Source organism: Serinus canaria, chromosome 4 (assembly GCF_022539315.1).
Source record: "Serinus canaria isolate serCan28SL12 chromosome 4, serCan2020, whole genome shotgun sequence".
Lineage (NCBI taxonomy): Eukaryota > Metazoa > Chordata > Aves > Passeriformes > Fringillidae > Serinus > Serinus canaria.
Genome location: NC_066317.1, coordinates 1,204 through 18,349, shown reverse-complemented (window position 1 = coordinate 18,349; position 17,146 = coordinate 1,204). Strand labels below are relative to the sequence as shown.

Sequence of the window (17,146 nt, the reverse complement as noted above, 5' to 3'; positions counted from 1 at the left end):
TCCAAGTTTTTTTCCAAAAGGAGATTCTGGTGTGGTCTCTGATTGTGACATTTACTGCAGGTACAGGGTTTGCACGCTGCCATAAGGGACCTGATGCTGGGCATTGATGGGCAAGTGGATCCCTGGAAATCTAGATGTCTTATTGGTGGGGAGATCTGTATGTCTTTTTGCAGCCCATCTGAGCTGTGTGCATCAGTTAAGGTCTGCAGGTTGTATTAGCCTGTGTATGTTTTCAGTTCCTTTCTATTCCTTCAGCACCCCACCAAAATCATAATTTTGTTCTTTTTATGTGACGTCCGAATCCATGGTCTTGCAACAACATGGGTATCTGTTGTTGTGGTGGTTGTTTTGGATCAGAGTGAAGCTGGAAAGTAGCAGGAGGTTGGTGCCGAAGAGCTTCGTTCTGCTGAGCCCCCGGCACATTCACAGCAGAGTTGCTGCTATTTAGTAGCACATGTTTGGTCATTAGGTGTTCTACTTTCCACCCTCGGTGAAAGAGGCAGCTGGGGAAACTGTACCCTTAGCTCCATTTCCCCACACACAGAAATCAGATTACAGATGACTGAAACCTTTGGGCAGTTCCCTGCGAGGCAGGCAGGGACAAGCAGCGCCGGCCAAGCCGCAGTTCGCACCGCAAAGAAAACAAAAACACAGGTGCTGAGCGGGCTGCGGCCACGCCGATGAGCTGTGCCTACAGAGCACGGCTCTGCACGGAAGGGGAGCATGGGTCTTGTTCCTTGGCTGTTGTTCCCTCAAGGCGTGCTTTATTCCAGCTCGCCTCCAGGCAGAGTTCTTGCCGGTCCTGCAGCAGAGCTTCTCTGCGGCCAGAGAAACGTGTGATCCCGGGGCCCGAGAGGAGAATTCCTGCTGGAGGGCCCCTCCAGGGGGAAGGCTGCTGCTGGCCACCTGAGCAAACATCCAGCCCAGCTGGCGAGCCTGGAAAAGCCAGCATAGGGAATACAGGGAATGGCTGTGCACTAGAGGGTTTGCTCGGGGCTTCCCACCCTGGCCTGCCTCGTGCGAGGCTGTTCCTTCCCTGTGTGCATCTCTGGGGCTGTGAGCAGGAATGTGACGAGGAGCACCTGCCTCCTTGTTTCCAGTAATGGAGAGCCAGCGCGGGGCGTTCAGGTCCACGGGGCACGGTTCCGAGCACTGATGGATCGGTGCCGTGGTTCCAAGTGTTGCTGGATGACGAGCTGCTCAGCGTTCTCATTTGTACCTGGCGTACCCTGGAAGGTGTGTGTGTCAGGGATGCAAGGAAGTGATACAGACCAGGGAGACGAGACAAGGTCCCTGGATGCAGGACAGCACAGCAGAGCCGTGGGTTGGGGCTTGCTAAGAGTGGGGCTGGGAACGCACGGCTGGGGCAGAGCTGGTGCCACTGACCCAAGGAGTCGGTGCCAGGAGCCCTGCCATGGCAGGGCACACAGAAGCCCTTCTGAGACGGCCAGACAGATGTGTGGAGGGCTGGAGCGGAGCCACGGTGGGGAATTCTCCAGATGACAGCCAGGAGAGCTGGATGCGGGAGCCACAGCAGCGGAGCGAGCTCTGCAGCAGCTGAGAGCCAGGCCAATAGCAGCACGAGTGTGGGGTTAGCCTTCACATGCTGAACAGATTTTGCTAATATCACTTTGTTATGCAAATATGTAATTATTTCATTTCCTCTAGAAGGAGTATTTGTGGTTTCCTGTTCCCTGGGACTTCCGAGTGCTTGTGTAAAGGGAACAAGTAGCTGCAAAGTTACTGGGTTGTGCATTCTGTGGCAAGCTCTGAGAAAGTGATAAACCTTGAAGTTTTGGTGGAGGTTTGAAATAGCACTTGGGAAGGGGCTGCTGGAGGGCGGCGAGGCTGGCCCTGACGATGGCAAGGGACTTGCTCACCATTTAAATAAACTTATTTTGGATTGAAGCCTGCTCTCTGCCAGGGGGTAAGGAATGAAAAGGCCAGGTTGCTGCACAGGCTGGGACTGTGGTGATCAGGATGGAGCTGCTCAGGCCTGGAGTTGTGCTGGCTGTAGCTGGAGGGCAGGATAACTGGTTTGCAACACTTGTGTGGAAGAAGCAGAAAAGGAATAGCAGAGAGGAGCAGAAGTGCTGTTCTCTTGGGGGTCAGGTGTGAGAGTCTGTCAGCTGTGGAGAGGAGCTCCCGACTTGGTTTGGATGGTACACTCACAAGGCTCTGGCATTTAAAAATCTCACGGAGTGGGGGATATTCTTAAACTTTGCAAGCTGCAGAGCTCTGTGTAATGAGTGATATGTCACAGGGACAGCCCATAAAGCCAGGGGTTTTTGAAACCCTGTGTGTGCCTGCGGCAGCTCTTTGGACATGGGGGATTCAGAGAAGGCTCCTAACGCCCCGAGAAGCCTCTTTTTCCTTTCTGTTTCACATGCCGTGTCCTCTTTCTCGCTCCTTGCTGGCTCCAATAGGCTTGTGTAGGGCTAACTTTCTTTTTTAGACACTTAGCTGCAGTCAGGTGCTGGGGTGAGCTTCTGGGAACCGAATTTGGTTTTAATTTTGTATAAACAGGGCTTTCTGCTAACGCTCAAAGGATTTTAAATAAAAGCTCAGGCAGAGGGTGCTTGAGCTTCCATGTTGAACTAGAAGTTCTTGTCCAATCCCCTTTTGCTTGAGAATGGTGTTACAGATACACAGTGTCTCTGAGGGTTTATTTAATTTTTTTTCAACTCAGGTAATTTTTGATTTACAGTGGTCTCATCTCAAAAGTCAGGAGGGTGCTCAGAGGATGTGTTGGAGATGTGCAAAAGATGACATCTTCCAGCAAATGGCTTGGTGCTGTAGGTGTAGGACAGGATTCAGTTATGGCAGTTTTTATTTAAAGACTTGTGGTGTGTTGTTGCTTGGGGATTTTTTTTTTTTTATGTTGCTTATTTCAAGAGCAGGAAAAAGCTGAAACCCTGAAATGATCCTGATATCCTGGTAATTTCCAGTTGCATAGAGATCCTTCTTTGGGACTGACAGGTCTGCCATGGATATAAGCCAGGGACTGCTGCTTGTGCTGAATTTTTTAGCCATCAGTTTAAATCATTTTGTTGTTTTTCTGCACGGATCTGCATTGGTTTTATTACTTGTGTCCAAAAAGAAAAAGCAATTATACCTTAATGTTTTCATTATGAACTTATGAATTATGTTTACCTGTATTGTTTGCTTTTATATTGCATTTAATGTGCATTTCCTACCTAGAGAAAAATAGAGGTAATGGTACTAGTTGCATGGATAGTGACATGGTGTTTGTTTCCACATCTACACATAGGATTTGGAGATGCCAGCTTTGGTCCCTCGGCACTGTTTGAAGATGAGTCACTGCCAGGAGTTGTATCTGAGTCTTCATATGTGGGAGCATATAAAAATCACTGCTGTGCTGTTGAGAGTCTTCACTTTCCTCCCTACCTGCTTGCTGGTGGGCACTCGCCTCTCATAGTTACAGAAGGGCTCATAAAACTGTGCTTGCTGCCCATCCGAATTTCAGTGTAATTTGAGAGGCGATACACAGTGTGTGGTAGTGTTCTATTTGGGGCTGGATAATGATACACTTGCAGTAGCCCGTGGAAAAGCCGAATTCCCCGTGCTGAAAATGCCATGTGCTAAGCTCCATGTGCGGGTCTGTAGGCCAATCTTATCGTCTCCCTTCTTCACTTAGAAACCAAGCTGATCTTGGGAACCAGCACACTTATGAACTGTGACACGGCCATCGAGCCTCCTCTTCCACCTCCCGCCTGTTCCCTGCCCGAGGTACAGACAAGGCGCCCCTTTGTTGCAAAGCAGATGTGCTGAGGGACAGCGTCCTGTGTGCTGGGCTGTGGTGTGAGGCTGAGACATTTCTGTCCTTTGGTGCTGAAAGACAGCAAGTGCGGGAGGCACATGGAACTGTCTCAGCCGAGCGAGGAACACCTTGCCGAGCTCTGCTGTAGTGGAGAGGTCGTGCCGTGCAGGATTTCTCTGGGTGCACGTCTCCTCCCACGGGCTCCCGGCTGCTGAGGGCACCTCTGCCGGGGGTGAGGGAAGCCGAGGGTCACTCAGCGTGACTGGTACTCAGGAGAGGCAGGCAGAACCCCAGCACAACCCGGTGAGCATCGCTTCCACCTGCCCGCGGTGCACTGGGCTCTGCTCCCAGCCGAGCCTGTAGACGTTCCAGGGGAGAAGCGTGAGTGCGCTACTACTCCTGGTTTGGTTTTTTGTTTTTTTTTTTTTTTTTTTTTTTTTTTTTTTTTATAAATGCGATCACGTTATTCTACGGCCTTTGGGAGGGGCTGGGTGGAGGCGGGCAGGGGACCGTCCTCCGCCTCGACCGCCGTCCGCCCAGGGGATGGAGTTTCCAGAGCATCCCCTCCCTCCGTCCCGTCCCGTGGCTGCGCTCCCCTGGGGTGGCGGCTCCCCGCACTTGGCCCCGCCGGAGCGAGGGCGGGCGGGGCGATCGCCGCGCTTCCCCCGCGGGGCTGCACCGAGTGCCGGCCGTGCCGGGAGCAGCACCGCCGCCTCTGCCCCGACAGCAACCTGCGCGGCTGGGAATAAAACCCTTCGCTCCCCGCCGCCGAGGGAGGGCGGTCCAGACTGCGGAGCTTTCCTCCGCCCCGCTTTTTGTCGGTTTCTTTTTTCCTTTCCCCCTTTTTTCCTTTCCCCCATTTTTCCTTCTCCAGGAGGAGAACGCCCCGAGCACGCTTTCCGCTCATTCCCGGGCTCGCCCGGCCGCGCCGAGGGGCCCCGGGCGCCGCCGCGACGGAGGGGCGGGATGGCTTGGTCGGCCCGCTGGGTGCTGTGCCTGTGCCTGGGATGGGGCTGCCTGTGCCTGGCTCTGGGCGACGCGCTGCGGCCCCGCCGGGTCGGGCTGCGGCGCCGCGCCGCGCCGGGGGCCGTGCGGGGCGGCCGCGCCCGGGCGGCCGCAGGTGAGGACGGCGCGGGGCAGCGGCGGCCCGGGCGGCCGGCGGCCGACAGAGTGGCGGAGCACATGCTGCGGCTCTACGAGCAGTACCGCGACCCGCCGACACCGCCCGGGCCGTGGCTCCGCCGGGGCAACACGGTGCGCGGCTTCCGCCCGCTGCCGGCAGGTGAGTGCGCACCGCGGCCGGGGGAACGGGGCAGCCCCGCGGGGTCAGAGCATCGCTGGGTGGTGCCCGGAGAGCGCGGTGGCGGGGAGAAATGAGAGAATTAGAGGAGTATCGCTTCCTGCGGGGAGTCGTGTTTGGCGGTATGTCCTGTACTTTAATTATTGCCTTGCCGCTTCTGCTGTGCTTCAAGCATCATTGTCATCATGATCGCTGAGTGCAATGCGAGGGAGGTGGAGTAATTAGCGGATCTTCTCCGGAGTCCCCCGCGTGTTAGTGGTGTTCTGCACGTGTAGCTTCTGTTGGAGCCGATCTGTGCCTGACGGAGCCGTGACATGGCTTGGGGTTTACTGACAGTGAGATGCAGTGGCTGATGAGTTCAGCTGAAGCACGACTTTGGTGCAGTAAATACTTCATCTTGCCATCTTTGGAAGGGGCGCTCACATCTCTATGATTACACACAGGCATGCACAGGTAGAAATGGGTGAAAATGTAAAAACATTTTCAGTAAGGGAGGAGGACGTGTTTAACATGCCAGCATCTCAAAAGAACCATGTCCTAGCAGAGAGAGAAGTCCTCGCTGTCTTAGTGCTAACCCCAACCCTTCCCTCTAGTGGTTTTTCCCTCTTGTGGTTTTTGTGCTGCACAAGGGCTAAATGAAATGGGCAGAAGCCCAAGATGAGCATCGGTGGGATGTCCTTCCCTTATCTGCTGCACCCCAAAACCTTGCTGCGTGTGGGACAGCTGTCACAGCGCACACACAAGCCCCATTTGCCAGTCTCTTACTTTTCTCTACACCGGTGCACTGACCCAGTGGCTTTTTCTTAGACACGCATCTATCAGCAAAAGTGAGAGCTGTCTGTGAGTTTCAGTGGCTTGCTTCAGGTCCTTCCGGTCCTAGGAAAGAGAGCTGTGGGTAGCAGGCTTCCTTGCTTCTTCAAAAGCAGCGATGTCTTTTATAAGGCAGCTCTATGCAGAGATCAAATACAGTGAGGAATGAGTGGCTTTGGTGTCTAAGGTTTCAACCCTGCAAGTATTTCTGTCCACAAGAGAGGCTTTAGAGGAGTAATTACCCTGGGTTTGGAGCATTGAGGACTCTGCCCAGCTGCTGCTCTTACTGAAGAGCTCTCTTGCCTTTCTAACATGGCTCGTTTGCATGGTGAAGTCTCTGGTCCATGAATGTCGCTGAATTAAGCCTACCAAAAGAGGAGAGGATGTAAAATCACTACAGCACACCCCCATCCTCCCCCACCCCCAAAAACAGGGGAGGTTGTTAATGACCCTAGCAGAGCAATATTTGCTCTGTTACGGATATCTCATTAAAGCCATTTATTGTTCTAAACCTAGAATGTTATTGGTTGAAATCCCATCTCTGTGGTCTTTCTGGTTATATTTGTACTCTCACTTGATGTTGAGTGGCAGCAGTCCTATAAACACACTGCTTGCTAATCCCTCTCCTCCTCCTCCAATACTTCCACAGATCGAGTGCCCAAGCAAAAAAATTGGTTTTAAAAATTGGTGACACTTTACTAAGTATTTATGCAAAATATTTAACCAGTTAGCGGTTGTCTTTCTCTTGCCGTTGGCAGCAGCAGCAGCTTATTTTGTGTGGTTATTGATGGCAGAAAACTCTTTTTCCAGAAAGCCCTTGTGTCTGGTGTTCCTCTGGGCAGTGGGTGCAATGGAAAGGCTTTTTCTGACTTCCTCCTTGGGCCTGGCAGGGCCTGCCATCAAAATGGCACATCCAGCGTATTCCCCTTTCGAGGTACTTTGTCTGTAGGTCCTCTGCTCTGACTGTTGCATTCCTTGGCTCCAAATTCCAGTCTCCCACGGGCTTCCCCTTGTCCTTAATGGGACACATCAGTTATTTTAATACGTGACATTTCTGTTGCTCATTCACATTTTACCAGTCCCTCTGCCAGCCCCTTCAGGACTCAGCTTTTTGTCTGCTAGGAGCAGAAGTTCCCCCAGGATCCTCCCGTGTCTCCTCCATCTACAGCAAGAGGTCTTGAAGCCAATTTTCAGTGGTTTCATTTGCAGTTTAACTTTGCAATTCATTCTGGCATTTTCAGGAGAGAAACTCTTCCTTTTCTGAAGCACAGATTTTCTGAGCTCTCAAGAGTAGCTGTGGAACCTTTCTGCCCTTGCTTTTCCTCTGCAGGGGCTTCTGCTTCTTCTGCGGCACATGGGAAAGGCTCTTCCCAAATCTCCCAGGTAACCCAGCAGACAGATTTTTGAGGCTCTGGAGTGTTGTGTGCTGAGACCAAAAGCTCCTAGGATTTGTTGAAACTCATCCCTGTTTCGAGTCCAAGAACAGTGGTGTTCCATGTGGAGCTGTGGCCCTGTTACCAACAGCTGACAAAAGCCAGCTAAGACTGATTATCAAAACAAGCATCCTCATTCCTGTTAAAAGCAAGTTTCTCTTGCTGGGGCTCACTTCTCTGAGGGGATGGGACCAGAGCCTCAGCCCCCTGTGGCACCTCTCTGAAGCCTCCTGCCCTGAAATCTCTCATGCACCAGACTTCACAACCTGGTTGGACTGTTCCTTGTTTGAGCTGGGGCTTTTGACCATTGGTTTTGATGAATGTCCATGCCATCATTCAGGTGAATTTATCTCCTGTTAATCTTGCTGAATTATCTGGGAGCATAATTGTACAGATTGAATAGCTCAGGAAAAGGAGCCTATGAAAAGCTGGAAAGAAACCCCAGGCCTGAAATCCATGAGGAGTGCAGTAAGGATGTGGGTATATCTTTCTCAGAGTGTTTAGTTACACTTGAACACCGTTCTCTCTCATGGACTTAAGTGCTCTGATTTGTTTCTCTGTATTTGAGTCAAGGGATGTGCAGCCTGTGATTTCTGCAGCAGCTCTTCCCACTGTTGCAGGACATTTCTGGGATGTCTCTGGTAGTCCTTGTGTTGCTCTGGACAGGCCTTTTCCAGTTCTTTACCTGTGGGTGGGTGCCACAGGAGTGAGTGGCTTTCCATCCCTTGTGGCTCTAAGAGACACACAGGAAGAAAGTGAGCCACGGGGGAGCCCTGGGGCGGTTCTGGCAAGGGAACTCTGGAGCTGTGGTCCTGCCCATGCAGCGGTGTCTGTGCACAGCTGTTCTCTCCTCCTGAAAGAGACCTGAGCAGAAATGTGCTTACCCTCAGCACTGCCTCCAGAGCTGTGCCGGTGGCTGCCCAGGCTCAGGAGTTGGAGGTCAGATACAGCGCGAAAAAATAAAAGAGAGCAGAAAGATAAAAGCCTCAAGTGCAGATTAGGTTTGCTTCTGAAAGCATTTTTAATCCTAGCATCACTTAAGGAACACGGCTTGCAAATGAGTCCTGCCTTTAATTGGAAGGTCCTCCTAATGGTGTTATAGTGAAGCTATACAGTCAGAAATTACTTTAAACTCTTTTTTATTGACTGAAGTTCAGGTAATTTCAGGTATTACAGCTGCCCCCAGGCCAATTCTTGTGGTTTCAGAGCTATGTTCTCCTCCCTTTCCAAAGGGCTTTCTTTGCTTTGTTGCGGTGCGAAGTGCCCACGCAAACCGAGCTCACCGGCTGCCCTCAGCCTGCACAAACCAGCCCGGGCCAAATGCTGGCCCCTCTGAGCACCAGTGGTGTCAGGGGTTCTCTGCAACAAGAGCTTGACAAATTTCCAGTCAGGAGACTTGTGTTTTTTCCTTCTCTGTGTTTCTTCTTTTTTTTTTTCTTTTGTATTTTTGCTGCTCCCCTGTGAATACAATGCAAGCAGTAGCATCCTGGTATTTTTCAGGAACTTGACAAACATTAAGCTAAGATTTGGGCAGATGGGCCCAAATCTGCAAGCTTCTGAGGCAAATGGGCAGGATCTATAGGTTCAGCCTCTCAGGACAGAATTTTCTGGCTTCTGTCACTGTGTGTCTGAGAGCGGTGCCACGCGTGTGAGCGACCTGTGTTGGCAGTTCCCTGCCAGTCCCTGTTTCTAGAACACATAGCCTCAGCGTGAGGAGCTGTGGCATCAGAGGACAGGCTGGGCACAAGTTGCTTTTCACCCCAGCAGCCCACGTGCGATGAGTTGTGGCTGTGAGGAAGAGCCAGGTTGGCTCTTCTGCCCGGATTTGTGTCTGCTGTGGATGCACCCCCTTAGTCTGCTTGGCTTGTGCTAGCTTCGAGCTAGGTGTTGTGTTTAGTTTTCACACCTGCCGTGGTCCTCCTGCTTAAAATATAGAGAAAAGAGATCAAGTGGCCACTGTGCAGCACACTTAGGCTGTGCAATGTGCAGATTTGTGGGTTTCGTGTCCTGACACCCTCAGGTAGGTTAGGTCCTGGGTATGCAGCATTGCTGTTTCTACACAAGTTGTTAATTTGAGCAGATGACAGCTTTAGTCCGTGGTGAACTTGCTGCTGTTTTATATCAAGTTGCTAGCTGCTGTGATCTTACCTGCTTTACTGAAAGAATTAGTAAAACCAGTTTGGCACCCGGTCCTATGCTCTCTCAAAAAGGAGAACCGCATCCTATCTTTTCCTTTTGCACAGAACGCAAGTTGGTAACTAGGAAGCAGCAGCCAAGTAAGAGGAAGATGGGAGAAAAGAGAAAATCTGGTTTCCAAATCTGTTTTTGTTGAGGAACTTGTTCCTGTTTCCAGCTCCGAGTGAAGTTTTGTACGTGGGCTGTGAAGCGATGAGAACAAGGTTTTACACCGGAAACGCCGATCCGTTCTTAACTGGGCCCTGGCACAAGGGCGCCTCTTTAACATCTCCTTTAAATGATGGCTAATGGTGACTGTATAACTGAATAGTCCTCGTTATTGCATCCTTTTCCACCCGTGGGATAGATTTGGCAGTCCATAAAAATGTCAGGGCATCCTCTATAAAGGTGAACACACCACATGTTAGCAGACTCGTTCCAGCTTATTGATGCCTGAAATCCCCCTCCCTTGTGACAGGAATCTGCCTGTGCCAGCGAGGTCAGTCTTGACAGACCAACTGCACTTCCTTAAAAACAGTTTTTTAATGCCAGTCACAGGCCTTCCTTGCAGCTGTGGTTGGTGTGGGGAGGCGAGGAAGTGTGAGCCGTGCCCCTGAGATCCAGCAGGTACAGGTACTTCAGCTGCAGTGCCAGGAGCCGGGTTCCAGTAAACAGTCTGGAATGCTTTCCAGCAGAGCGTGTCCTGTGAGGCAAAACAAAAAGTCTCGTTTCAATTAAATGTAATTTTCCTGAGAAAAAGACTCTTTTATAGTTATTTTAAAGCTTCCTTGGTGTGCCTGTAATTTTTAAGGCTAATTTCTAGCCTGGGGAACATTTATTTCAGTGCAATGCTCACACCGGGGAGTTGGTATTGGTGTCGCACAAGTGGTGTGCTGGACCCGGTGCTCCCAAATTGTGATGGAACCCCAGGTCGTGCAGGTTGGGTTTCTCCAGGCAGAAGCTGGTGAATCCACAGATGTCTGTGCTGCCCACTAGTAACTGTTTTTTGAGGTGACTTTGCAGAGGTAAGCTCGGAGAACTCGGAGCTGCTGAAGCTTGGAGGTGGTTGTGTAGGAAAAGAGCACCATCTACTGCAAGTGCTTCGTCTTGGCATAGAGCTGCAGGCTGGAATTTAGCTTTTAACCAAAACTACAGACTCCCTCTGTGTCCACCCCATGCTGTCCAGAATTTCTTGATGAACCAAAATAGCTTCCTTTGTCAATATGCCAGTTAGGAACAGGCGGGTTTTTGAAGTGGCATTGGTAATAAAAGTTAAGATCAAAACGTGTCCTTCAGTGTACAGCAGTGATTCACATAATAACTTCTCAAACCAGTGCCCATGAGACACCATGAATTCTGGCTCCGAGCGCTGAGCCACTCAGTGCTCTGCCAAAATATGTATTCACCTTGTTGCATCAGTGGTTACAAACCAAGCAGAGATCAGGTCCTCGCGTATGCCTAGTGCAAGCTAAATCAAGGGCTGGTTTTGGCTTGAGGAATAAAAAGTGGGATGGAATTCCAGGTGAATATAGTTCCCTTGGCATCTGCAATAGCGATACGTGAGTTTTCAGCACTTGGGAAGTTACCTATGTGCTCTGCTGTCAGATGAGGCTGAACGTGTAAACAAAGATGATTGCTTAGGTTGTTTGGCCTTTCCCCTGTTTTGGCCCTGTTCCCCTGAAGAAAACATGGAGTTCTTTTCCATAGTTCCATGAAACAGTGCCTCTGCTAAGTCAGGTAGAAGGGTTCTCTCTTTTTAGTGAATTCCTGCTTTTTTAATGTACAGCAGTTCCTGCTTTTTTAATGTACAGATTGGAATACTATGACACGAAAATGTTCAGAAGAGGAGGAAGCAGCTTGGATTGCTGGGGTAGGGATGGGGCAGCACAGGGAGAGTCCAGGCTTTTGCCACACTTAGCTGAATGGCACTGGCCGTTGGGATACTGCAGGCTGGTGGCACTGAATGTTGCACAGAACATGAAATTGTCAGTGTCTGTGAAAGATGAGGACTGGAAATGGTGTTTTCATTTGCTGGGCAAGGGACTTCCTACCTTGTGTGGAGGGTGGGAGCCGTGTGGCTGGTCGCCCCTAGTCCATGGCCATCTCTGTGCTGGTCATTGCTTGGACTGGCCCTTTTGGAGAGGCTTTTCACACGCCACGGTGTCCAAAAAGCATTTAGTTCTCCATGCCCTCGTTTCCCTAACGTCAGGATGTTTCCAGCCCTTGGGCAGGGCTGCAGACCATACCTTAGCTACACTCTATTTGAGTTTTCCCTGCCAGCCTTCTTTTACAGTTTAACATTCTGATCTGTATTCCTCTTTCTCTGAAGGACAGAGATAACTGCAGCCCACAGGGATTTTTAAAAGAAAAGTTACACCTTCCTCTTGAGCCTTGCTGTTGCACCTTGTGGGGATTAGAGTCCCCCACATGTTCCACCCCACGACCCCTGAAATCTGGTTTTTGGATTGGCTTTCTTTGGGCCACCAGGGATGCTCTAGTACCGTCTGCCTGCCTTCAGCTGTATGAGTAAATACCTTCTAACTCTGGCATGAAAATGGATGAGGTGTCCAAGATGGAATGACTAAATGTACCCAGGGTAACTGATTGTTCTAGAGGCAAACTTCAGGCATGAGTAGTATCTGGCTTAGCCCAAAGGCTGTCAGAGCAGCCTTGTGTCCCCTCTGGATGAGATTTTAGATGCCCATTTTCTTACATGATTGCTTCTCTTTCTAGGGAGCCCCGAGGGCCAGGAGGTGTACCTTTTTAACTTGACATCGCTCACGGAGTCTGAAAATGTCCTGTCAGCCTCGGTGTATTTTTACATTGGAGATCTGCTGCATGTCAAGTGGAACTGTTCCCAGCCCAGTGGCTGCTCTCCTCACTGGCACGGGAAACCTGAAATTCAGATACGCCTTTCAGTTTGGGCCTTTCCTTCAGCTGGGAACCGGACTCGCAGCCTGGGACACTTCCTCATCAACGTCTCCTCTGCTTACCAGGATGTCCTCTCCTGGCAGTGGGAGGATATCACTCGGCTCCTGCACGAAGCCAAGCAAAACAACGAGCTGCTGATCAGCGTTAGAATGGATCTGCCCGGCCATCATCCCTGGGAAAGGGCGTCTTCCTCCTACGAGCCCTACATCCTGATTTACGCCAACGATTCCGCTATCTCCGAGCCAGAGAGCGTTGTCTCCACTCTGCGGGGACACCGTCATCCTCGGGCCGGGGTCCTTCCCAAGCCGGAAGGCCACAGGAGGAGGAAACGCTCTGCCAACGTCCTGTTGCCGCTGCAGAACAACGAGCTCCCAGGAGCCGGGTACCAGTACGGGGAGGAGCAGGCATGGGAGGGCACAAAGCCCTACAAGGCCTTCCAGCCGCAGCTGGCAGACAGGGCCAGGAGTAAGAAGAAGCAGAGGAAGAGTCATCTGCAGAAGAGCCAGACTCTGCAGTTTGACGAGCAGACACTGAAGAAGGCGAGGAGGAGGCAGTGGAACGAGCCCAGGAGCTGCGCCCGGCGCTATCTCAAGGTGGATTTTGCAGACATCGGCTGGAGCGAGTGGATTATTTCCCCCAAGTCCTTCGACGCCTATTACTGCTCAGGAGAATGCCAATTCCCAATTCCAAAGGTACAATGCTTTTTCACTGTCTGTTACCATAACCTGGGCGTTTTGTTTGCCACGTCAGGGAAAGGCAGCCAGCGACACAAGCCAGGTCTGGGAAGCCGTTTGGTAGGCAGCGCTTGTTGCGGCCAAAAGGAGCCCAGAGCCCCACTGCAGGCTGTGGCAAGGCTGCCCCAAGGGCAGGGAGCTCCAGCTCCAGGCACTGACAGGCGTGGCTGGGGTGCCACAGAGTCGAGTGAATGACTGTGATTCACTGGACAGAGGGAATCCAAAAGCAGGGGATCCAGGCTCGCTCACTTGCAAAATATCCTGTGGCTTGTACGAGCATGTGAGCAGCAGGGGAGGCTGATGTGCTCCTAGCCCTGTGACCTAGATAGCCCAGTGTCATTTTTTAGCACCAATCTTAGTAGGTCCTGGAGGCTGCTTAAACCTGGGAGCAGGACATGGGGTTTGAGGCTGGCCTAAAACGAGGGGCACGCACGAGTAACAGCTGCAGGAAACACCAGGAAAGGCAGGGCTCTTGGGCTCACTGCAGCATTTCATTCCAGAGTCTTTGTCCTGCCACAGTCAAGCCAGAGCAGTTGGTTCCAAAATACTTGTGGCATTTCAGTGCCTTAAGGAGCCAAGGGAGCTGCCCTTTGAAAGTGATGGGTGGAAGAATTGCACCCAAGGGGATGGAGCTCAGGCAAAGCAAGCCGCAGAAAGCAGGGTCCTCTCCTTGGAGGAGGAGGAGACGACATTCCTAGCTCCAGGGGCAGGGGCAGGCTTCAAAGCTGGGCATCACAGGATCTGCCACGACTGAGACCGTGTGTGCAGAGGGATACCCTGACCCTCAGGCAATTACGGACTGGTCTGTGCCTCTGGGTGCATCACATTGCCTTGCTGAGGGTGAGCCCCTAGAGTTAGCAACCTGGTGAGTAATGGAGAACAGATGTGTCCCCCGCACCTCCAGATGTGCGTTTTGTAGCCGTGCCCTGGTTCTAGCCAGGTGGTTTGACTGCTGTCCCACCCACCTCTCTTGGGAGCGTGACCTGGCATAGAACTTGCCCACGGAGACGCTCTCCTGTCAGGAGCAGGAGCTGGCAGCTGCCTTTGTGTGCCCTGCTTGTAACCCAGCTGCAGGGACACTCCTCAGGGCAGTAGGTGTCCCACCTTGTGGCACTTGATCAGCAGGCTCAGGACAGCTGTTGGGCTCCCAGTTGTTCTGGGGAGAATACTGCCCAGCAGCTGAGAAGGGAAACGTGGCTGGGCGCTACCAGAGCTTTCACTTCCCTTTGAAGACAGAAATGATACAGAAATCTGAGTTGCATGATATTCCAGAACATGTTTTTACATCCCAGGCTGCTACTGCTGAGGAGTATAGGTACTCTTGAATTCAGAACAAACCAACAGAAATGTTTTTGATCAGCTTAGATGGGGAGTTAGAACCTCATGTACTAATATGCTGCACAAACGAGACGATGAGCTGGAATTCTCAGTTAGTTCTGTGCTTTTTGCAGGTCCACATCTAACCCTTAAGACTGACTTTTTTTCCCCAGAACCAAATCATCTCTCATTGCAGCAGAACTGCAAATTGAACATTTGGCCAAAAAGACCTGGTTCTGTGTATTTCTCAGCGACATGTGATGGGATACACACTGAAGTGTTTTGATTCCCAGATGGTCTGTGTAAGAGCAACCCTAAAAACCAAAGCAGAACTCCCTGGCTAAAAGCTGTATCCTGTGCATTTTTCATGCCCACCTATCTCTTGTACAGATACTTGGATCAGGAAGCATTTCAGGGTTCAGAGAAAAACTTGGTGGTTTTAATTTCTCTGCATTGGTTTTCTATTCTTATGAACACCTTAATGACATCTGGTTAACTTAACAGGCAGATGTGCTTTCTGTGCAGAGCAAACCCAAGCGATGCTGTTGCAGAGGACGTGAATCCCCGGCAGCGTGGGTGCAGTGACATGTTGTGCCGTGTGTTTCCCTTGCAGGCCATGAAGCCGTCCAACCACGCCACCATCCAGAGCATTGTCAGAGCTGTCGGAGTCGTGCCCGGCATTCCCGAGCCTTGCTGTGTTCCTGACAAAATGTCTTCTCTCAGTATCCTGTTCTTCGACGAGAACAAGAACGTGGTTCTGAAGGTGTACCCCAACATGACAGTGGAGTCCTGTGCGTGCAGATAACGCTTGGGAGCCCTGCGGGCAATGCCAGGGTGATGGCTTGCTGTCTGGGGAAGGGGGTGGGCAGGACTCTCATCATCCCTGCCTCGTGTTTGCACTGCCAATGCATTTCCTTTGGACAAGAAAATGTAACGAAATCCAGTCAATGAGAAGGGGAGCAGGGTGGGTTCCAAGCAGCGATTCCAAGGAAAGTGAACACAAACTTCATTCGTCCGTGATTCTGACCGAGACACAAGGCCTGGGAATGGGACCTGACTGTACCTGTTGGAAGCGAGAGGTGAAGGAAGGACCTGCAGATTTTTGACACTGCCCAAAGGACATAGTGATCTATTTTTGTACAAGATTTTGGAAGCAGCACAGCCTGGTACTTCTCAACTCTGTACTAATGAGAGGGGGGAGGTTAGAAATGTCATAGTCTTCATTTTAGAGCTAAATGTCTTGCCTTGGGTTTTAGAGCAGTACAGCAAGGCAGCAAAACTCATCTGACATGCTGAAAGCTGTAGGTAAGCCCGGGTGACCTTGGTAGGGGGTGACCCACCTCGTGTGCGAGTTCCTTTCCGCTGACACGTGCTCTGTAATTCAGCTCTTGGGAGCTCGGCAGCCCCGGGCACAGGAGCTCAAAGCAGCCCTGCTGAGGGCATCCCTCTGAATTCTGCTACGGAATCTCAGCAGGTCAGGGCTGTGGAAATAGCCCCCTCAGTCAGGTGGCCCAATGACTTGTTGGCCACGAGTTCTGGAACACTCTTCCAAATAACCTGTGGGCTGTCTGCCTGCACGGGTGATGTGGCCAGGTCGTGCAGTGGCCTCTTCTCCCAGGTAACAAGCGTCAGGACCAGGGGTCACAGCCTCAAGCTGCACCTGGGGAGGGTCAGGCTGGACATGAGGATGGTCAGGCAGTGGAAGGGGCTGCCCTGGGAGGTGCTGGAATCACCCTCCATGGAGCTGTTCAGGAAAGGACTGGACGGGGCGCTCCATGCTCTGATGTAGCTGGCAGGGTGGTTTTTCTCTTCTTCCATCCTCTGGGGGCCCTGAGCTCATCAGCAGCAGGGTGTCACCCCTGGGGCAGGGCTGGTCCCCAAGATTGCCACTCTCAGCTGAGGAGAGGCTTGTGAGTTTGCAGGACGGGTTGTTTAGTGGCTCCTTTTTCCTTGTAAAACCAGCATTTTTAAATGATTGCTGGGGAAAGGTTTATCTGTGTACAGACTGTCAATGTTAAAAAGTGAAAATCACCCCCAAGAGAGAGAAGTTATTTTGTATATGGAAAGAAAATTTTACTGATGCTTCTAATTTATTTTGTATCCATGGCCGTCCTAATGTATCCTTGTTTATCTCAGCACTCTTCAAACCGTGCAGTTTCCTCTGTCAGTGCAAGGAGGAACTGCCGGGGCTGTAGGGGAGCTCCACAGTGCACCTGCAGTGGGAAGGGCTGTTTCACTGCTGATGGATAAGCCTGTCTCGTCTGTGTTGTTTTCCCTCAGTAAATGTGGACGTTGCGCTTGGAATTCCGGAGAAGCGGAAAATAAAATGGCTTTAAAATGAAATTCTGTGTTTTCCTGTGTGGCACTCTGACGTTTCCAAGAACATGCAAGGCTGCCTGGGAGAGCCTTTCCTGAACCTCTTCAGGCTTCTGGTGCTCGGGGCTGTGGGGTGTGTTGTGCAGAAAACATCCCAGGCTGTCTGCCCCGGGTCTGGATGTGCATTTCCACAGTTCCTCAGAGTGGGAAAAGGCCAAGAGGCTGCTGGGAAGGGCTTCCTCCCAGGCCTGGGCATCCTCAAGGCACCTCAAGTTTGGTTTTTAAATGTTTGTTCTCTTTTGTTTCCCAGCCCAGGGCTAAGCTGGAGAAAAGGTGGAGAGAGTAGCAA

The 17,146-nt window shown here is 51.4% G+C and overlaps 1 protein-coding gene across 1 annotated transcript; it reads left to right on the top strand.

Moving 5' to 3' along the window:
• The first annotated feature begins 4,747 nt into the window (after positions 1–4,747).
• On the top strand, positions 4,748–16,824 carry BMP3 (bone morphogenetic protein 3). The gene is made up of 3 exons (XM_030239562.2): positions 4,748–5,063; positions 12,233–13,122; positions 15,095–16,824. Exons 1-3 carry the CDS (start codon positions 4,748–4,750, stop codon positions 15,284–15,286), a joined length of 1,398 nt encoding a protein of 465 aa, XP_030095422.2. The 3' UTR covers positions 15,287–16,824.
• Positions 16,825–17,146: the final 322 nt, after the last annotated feature.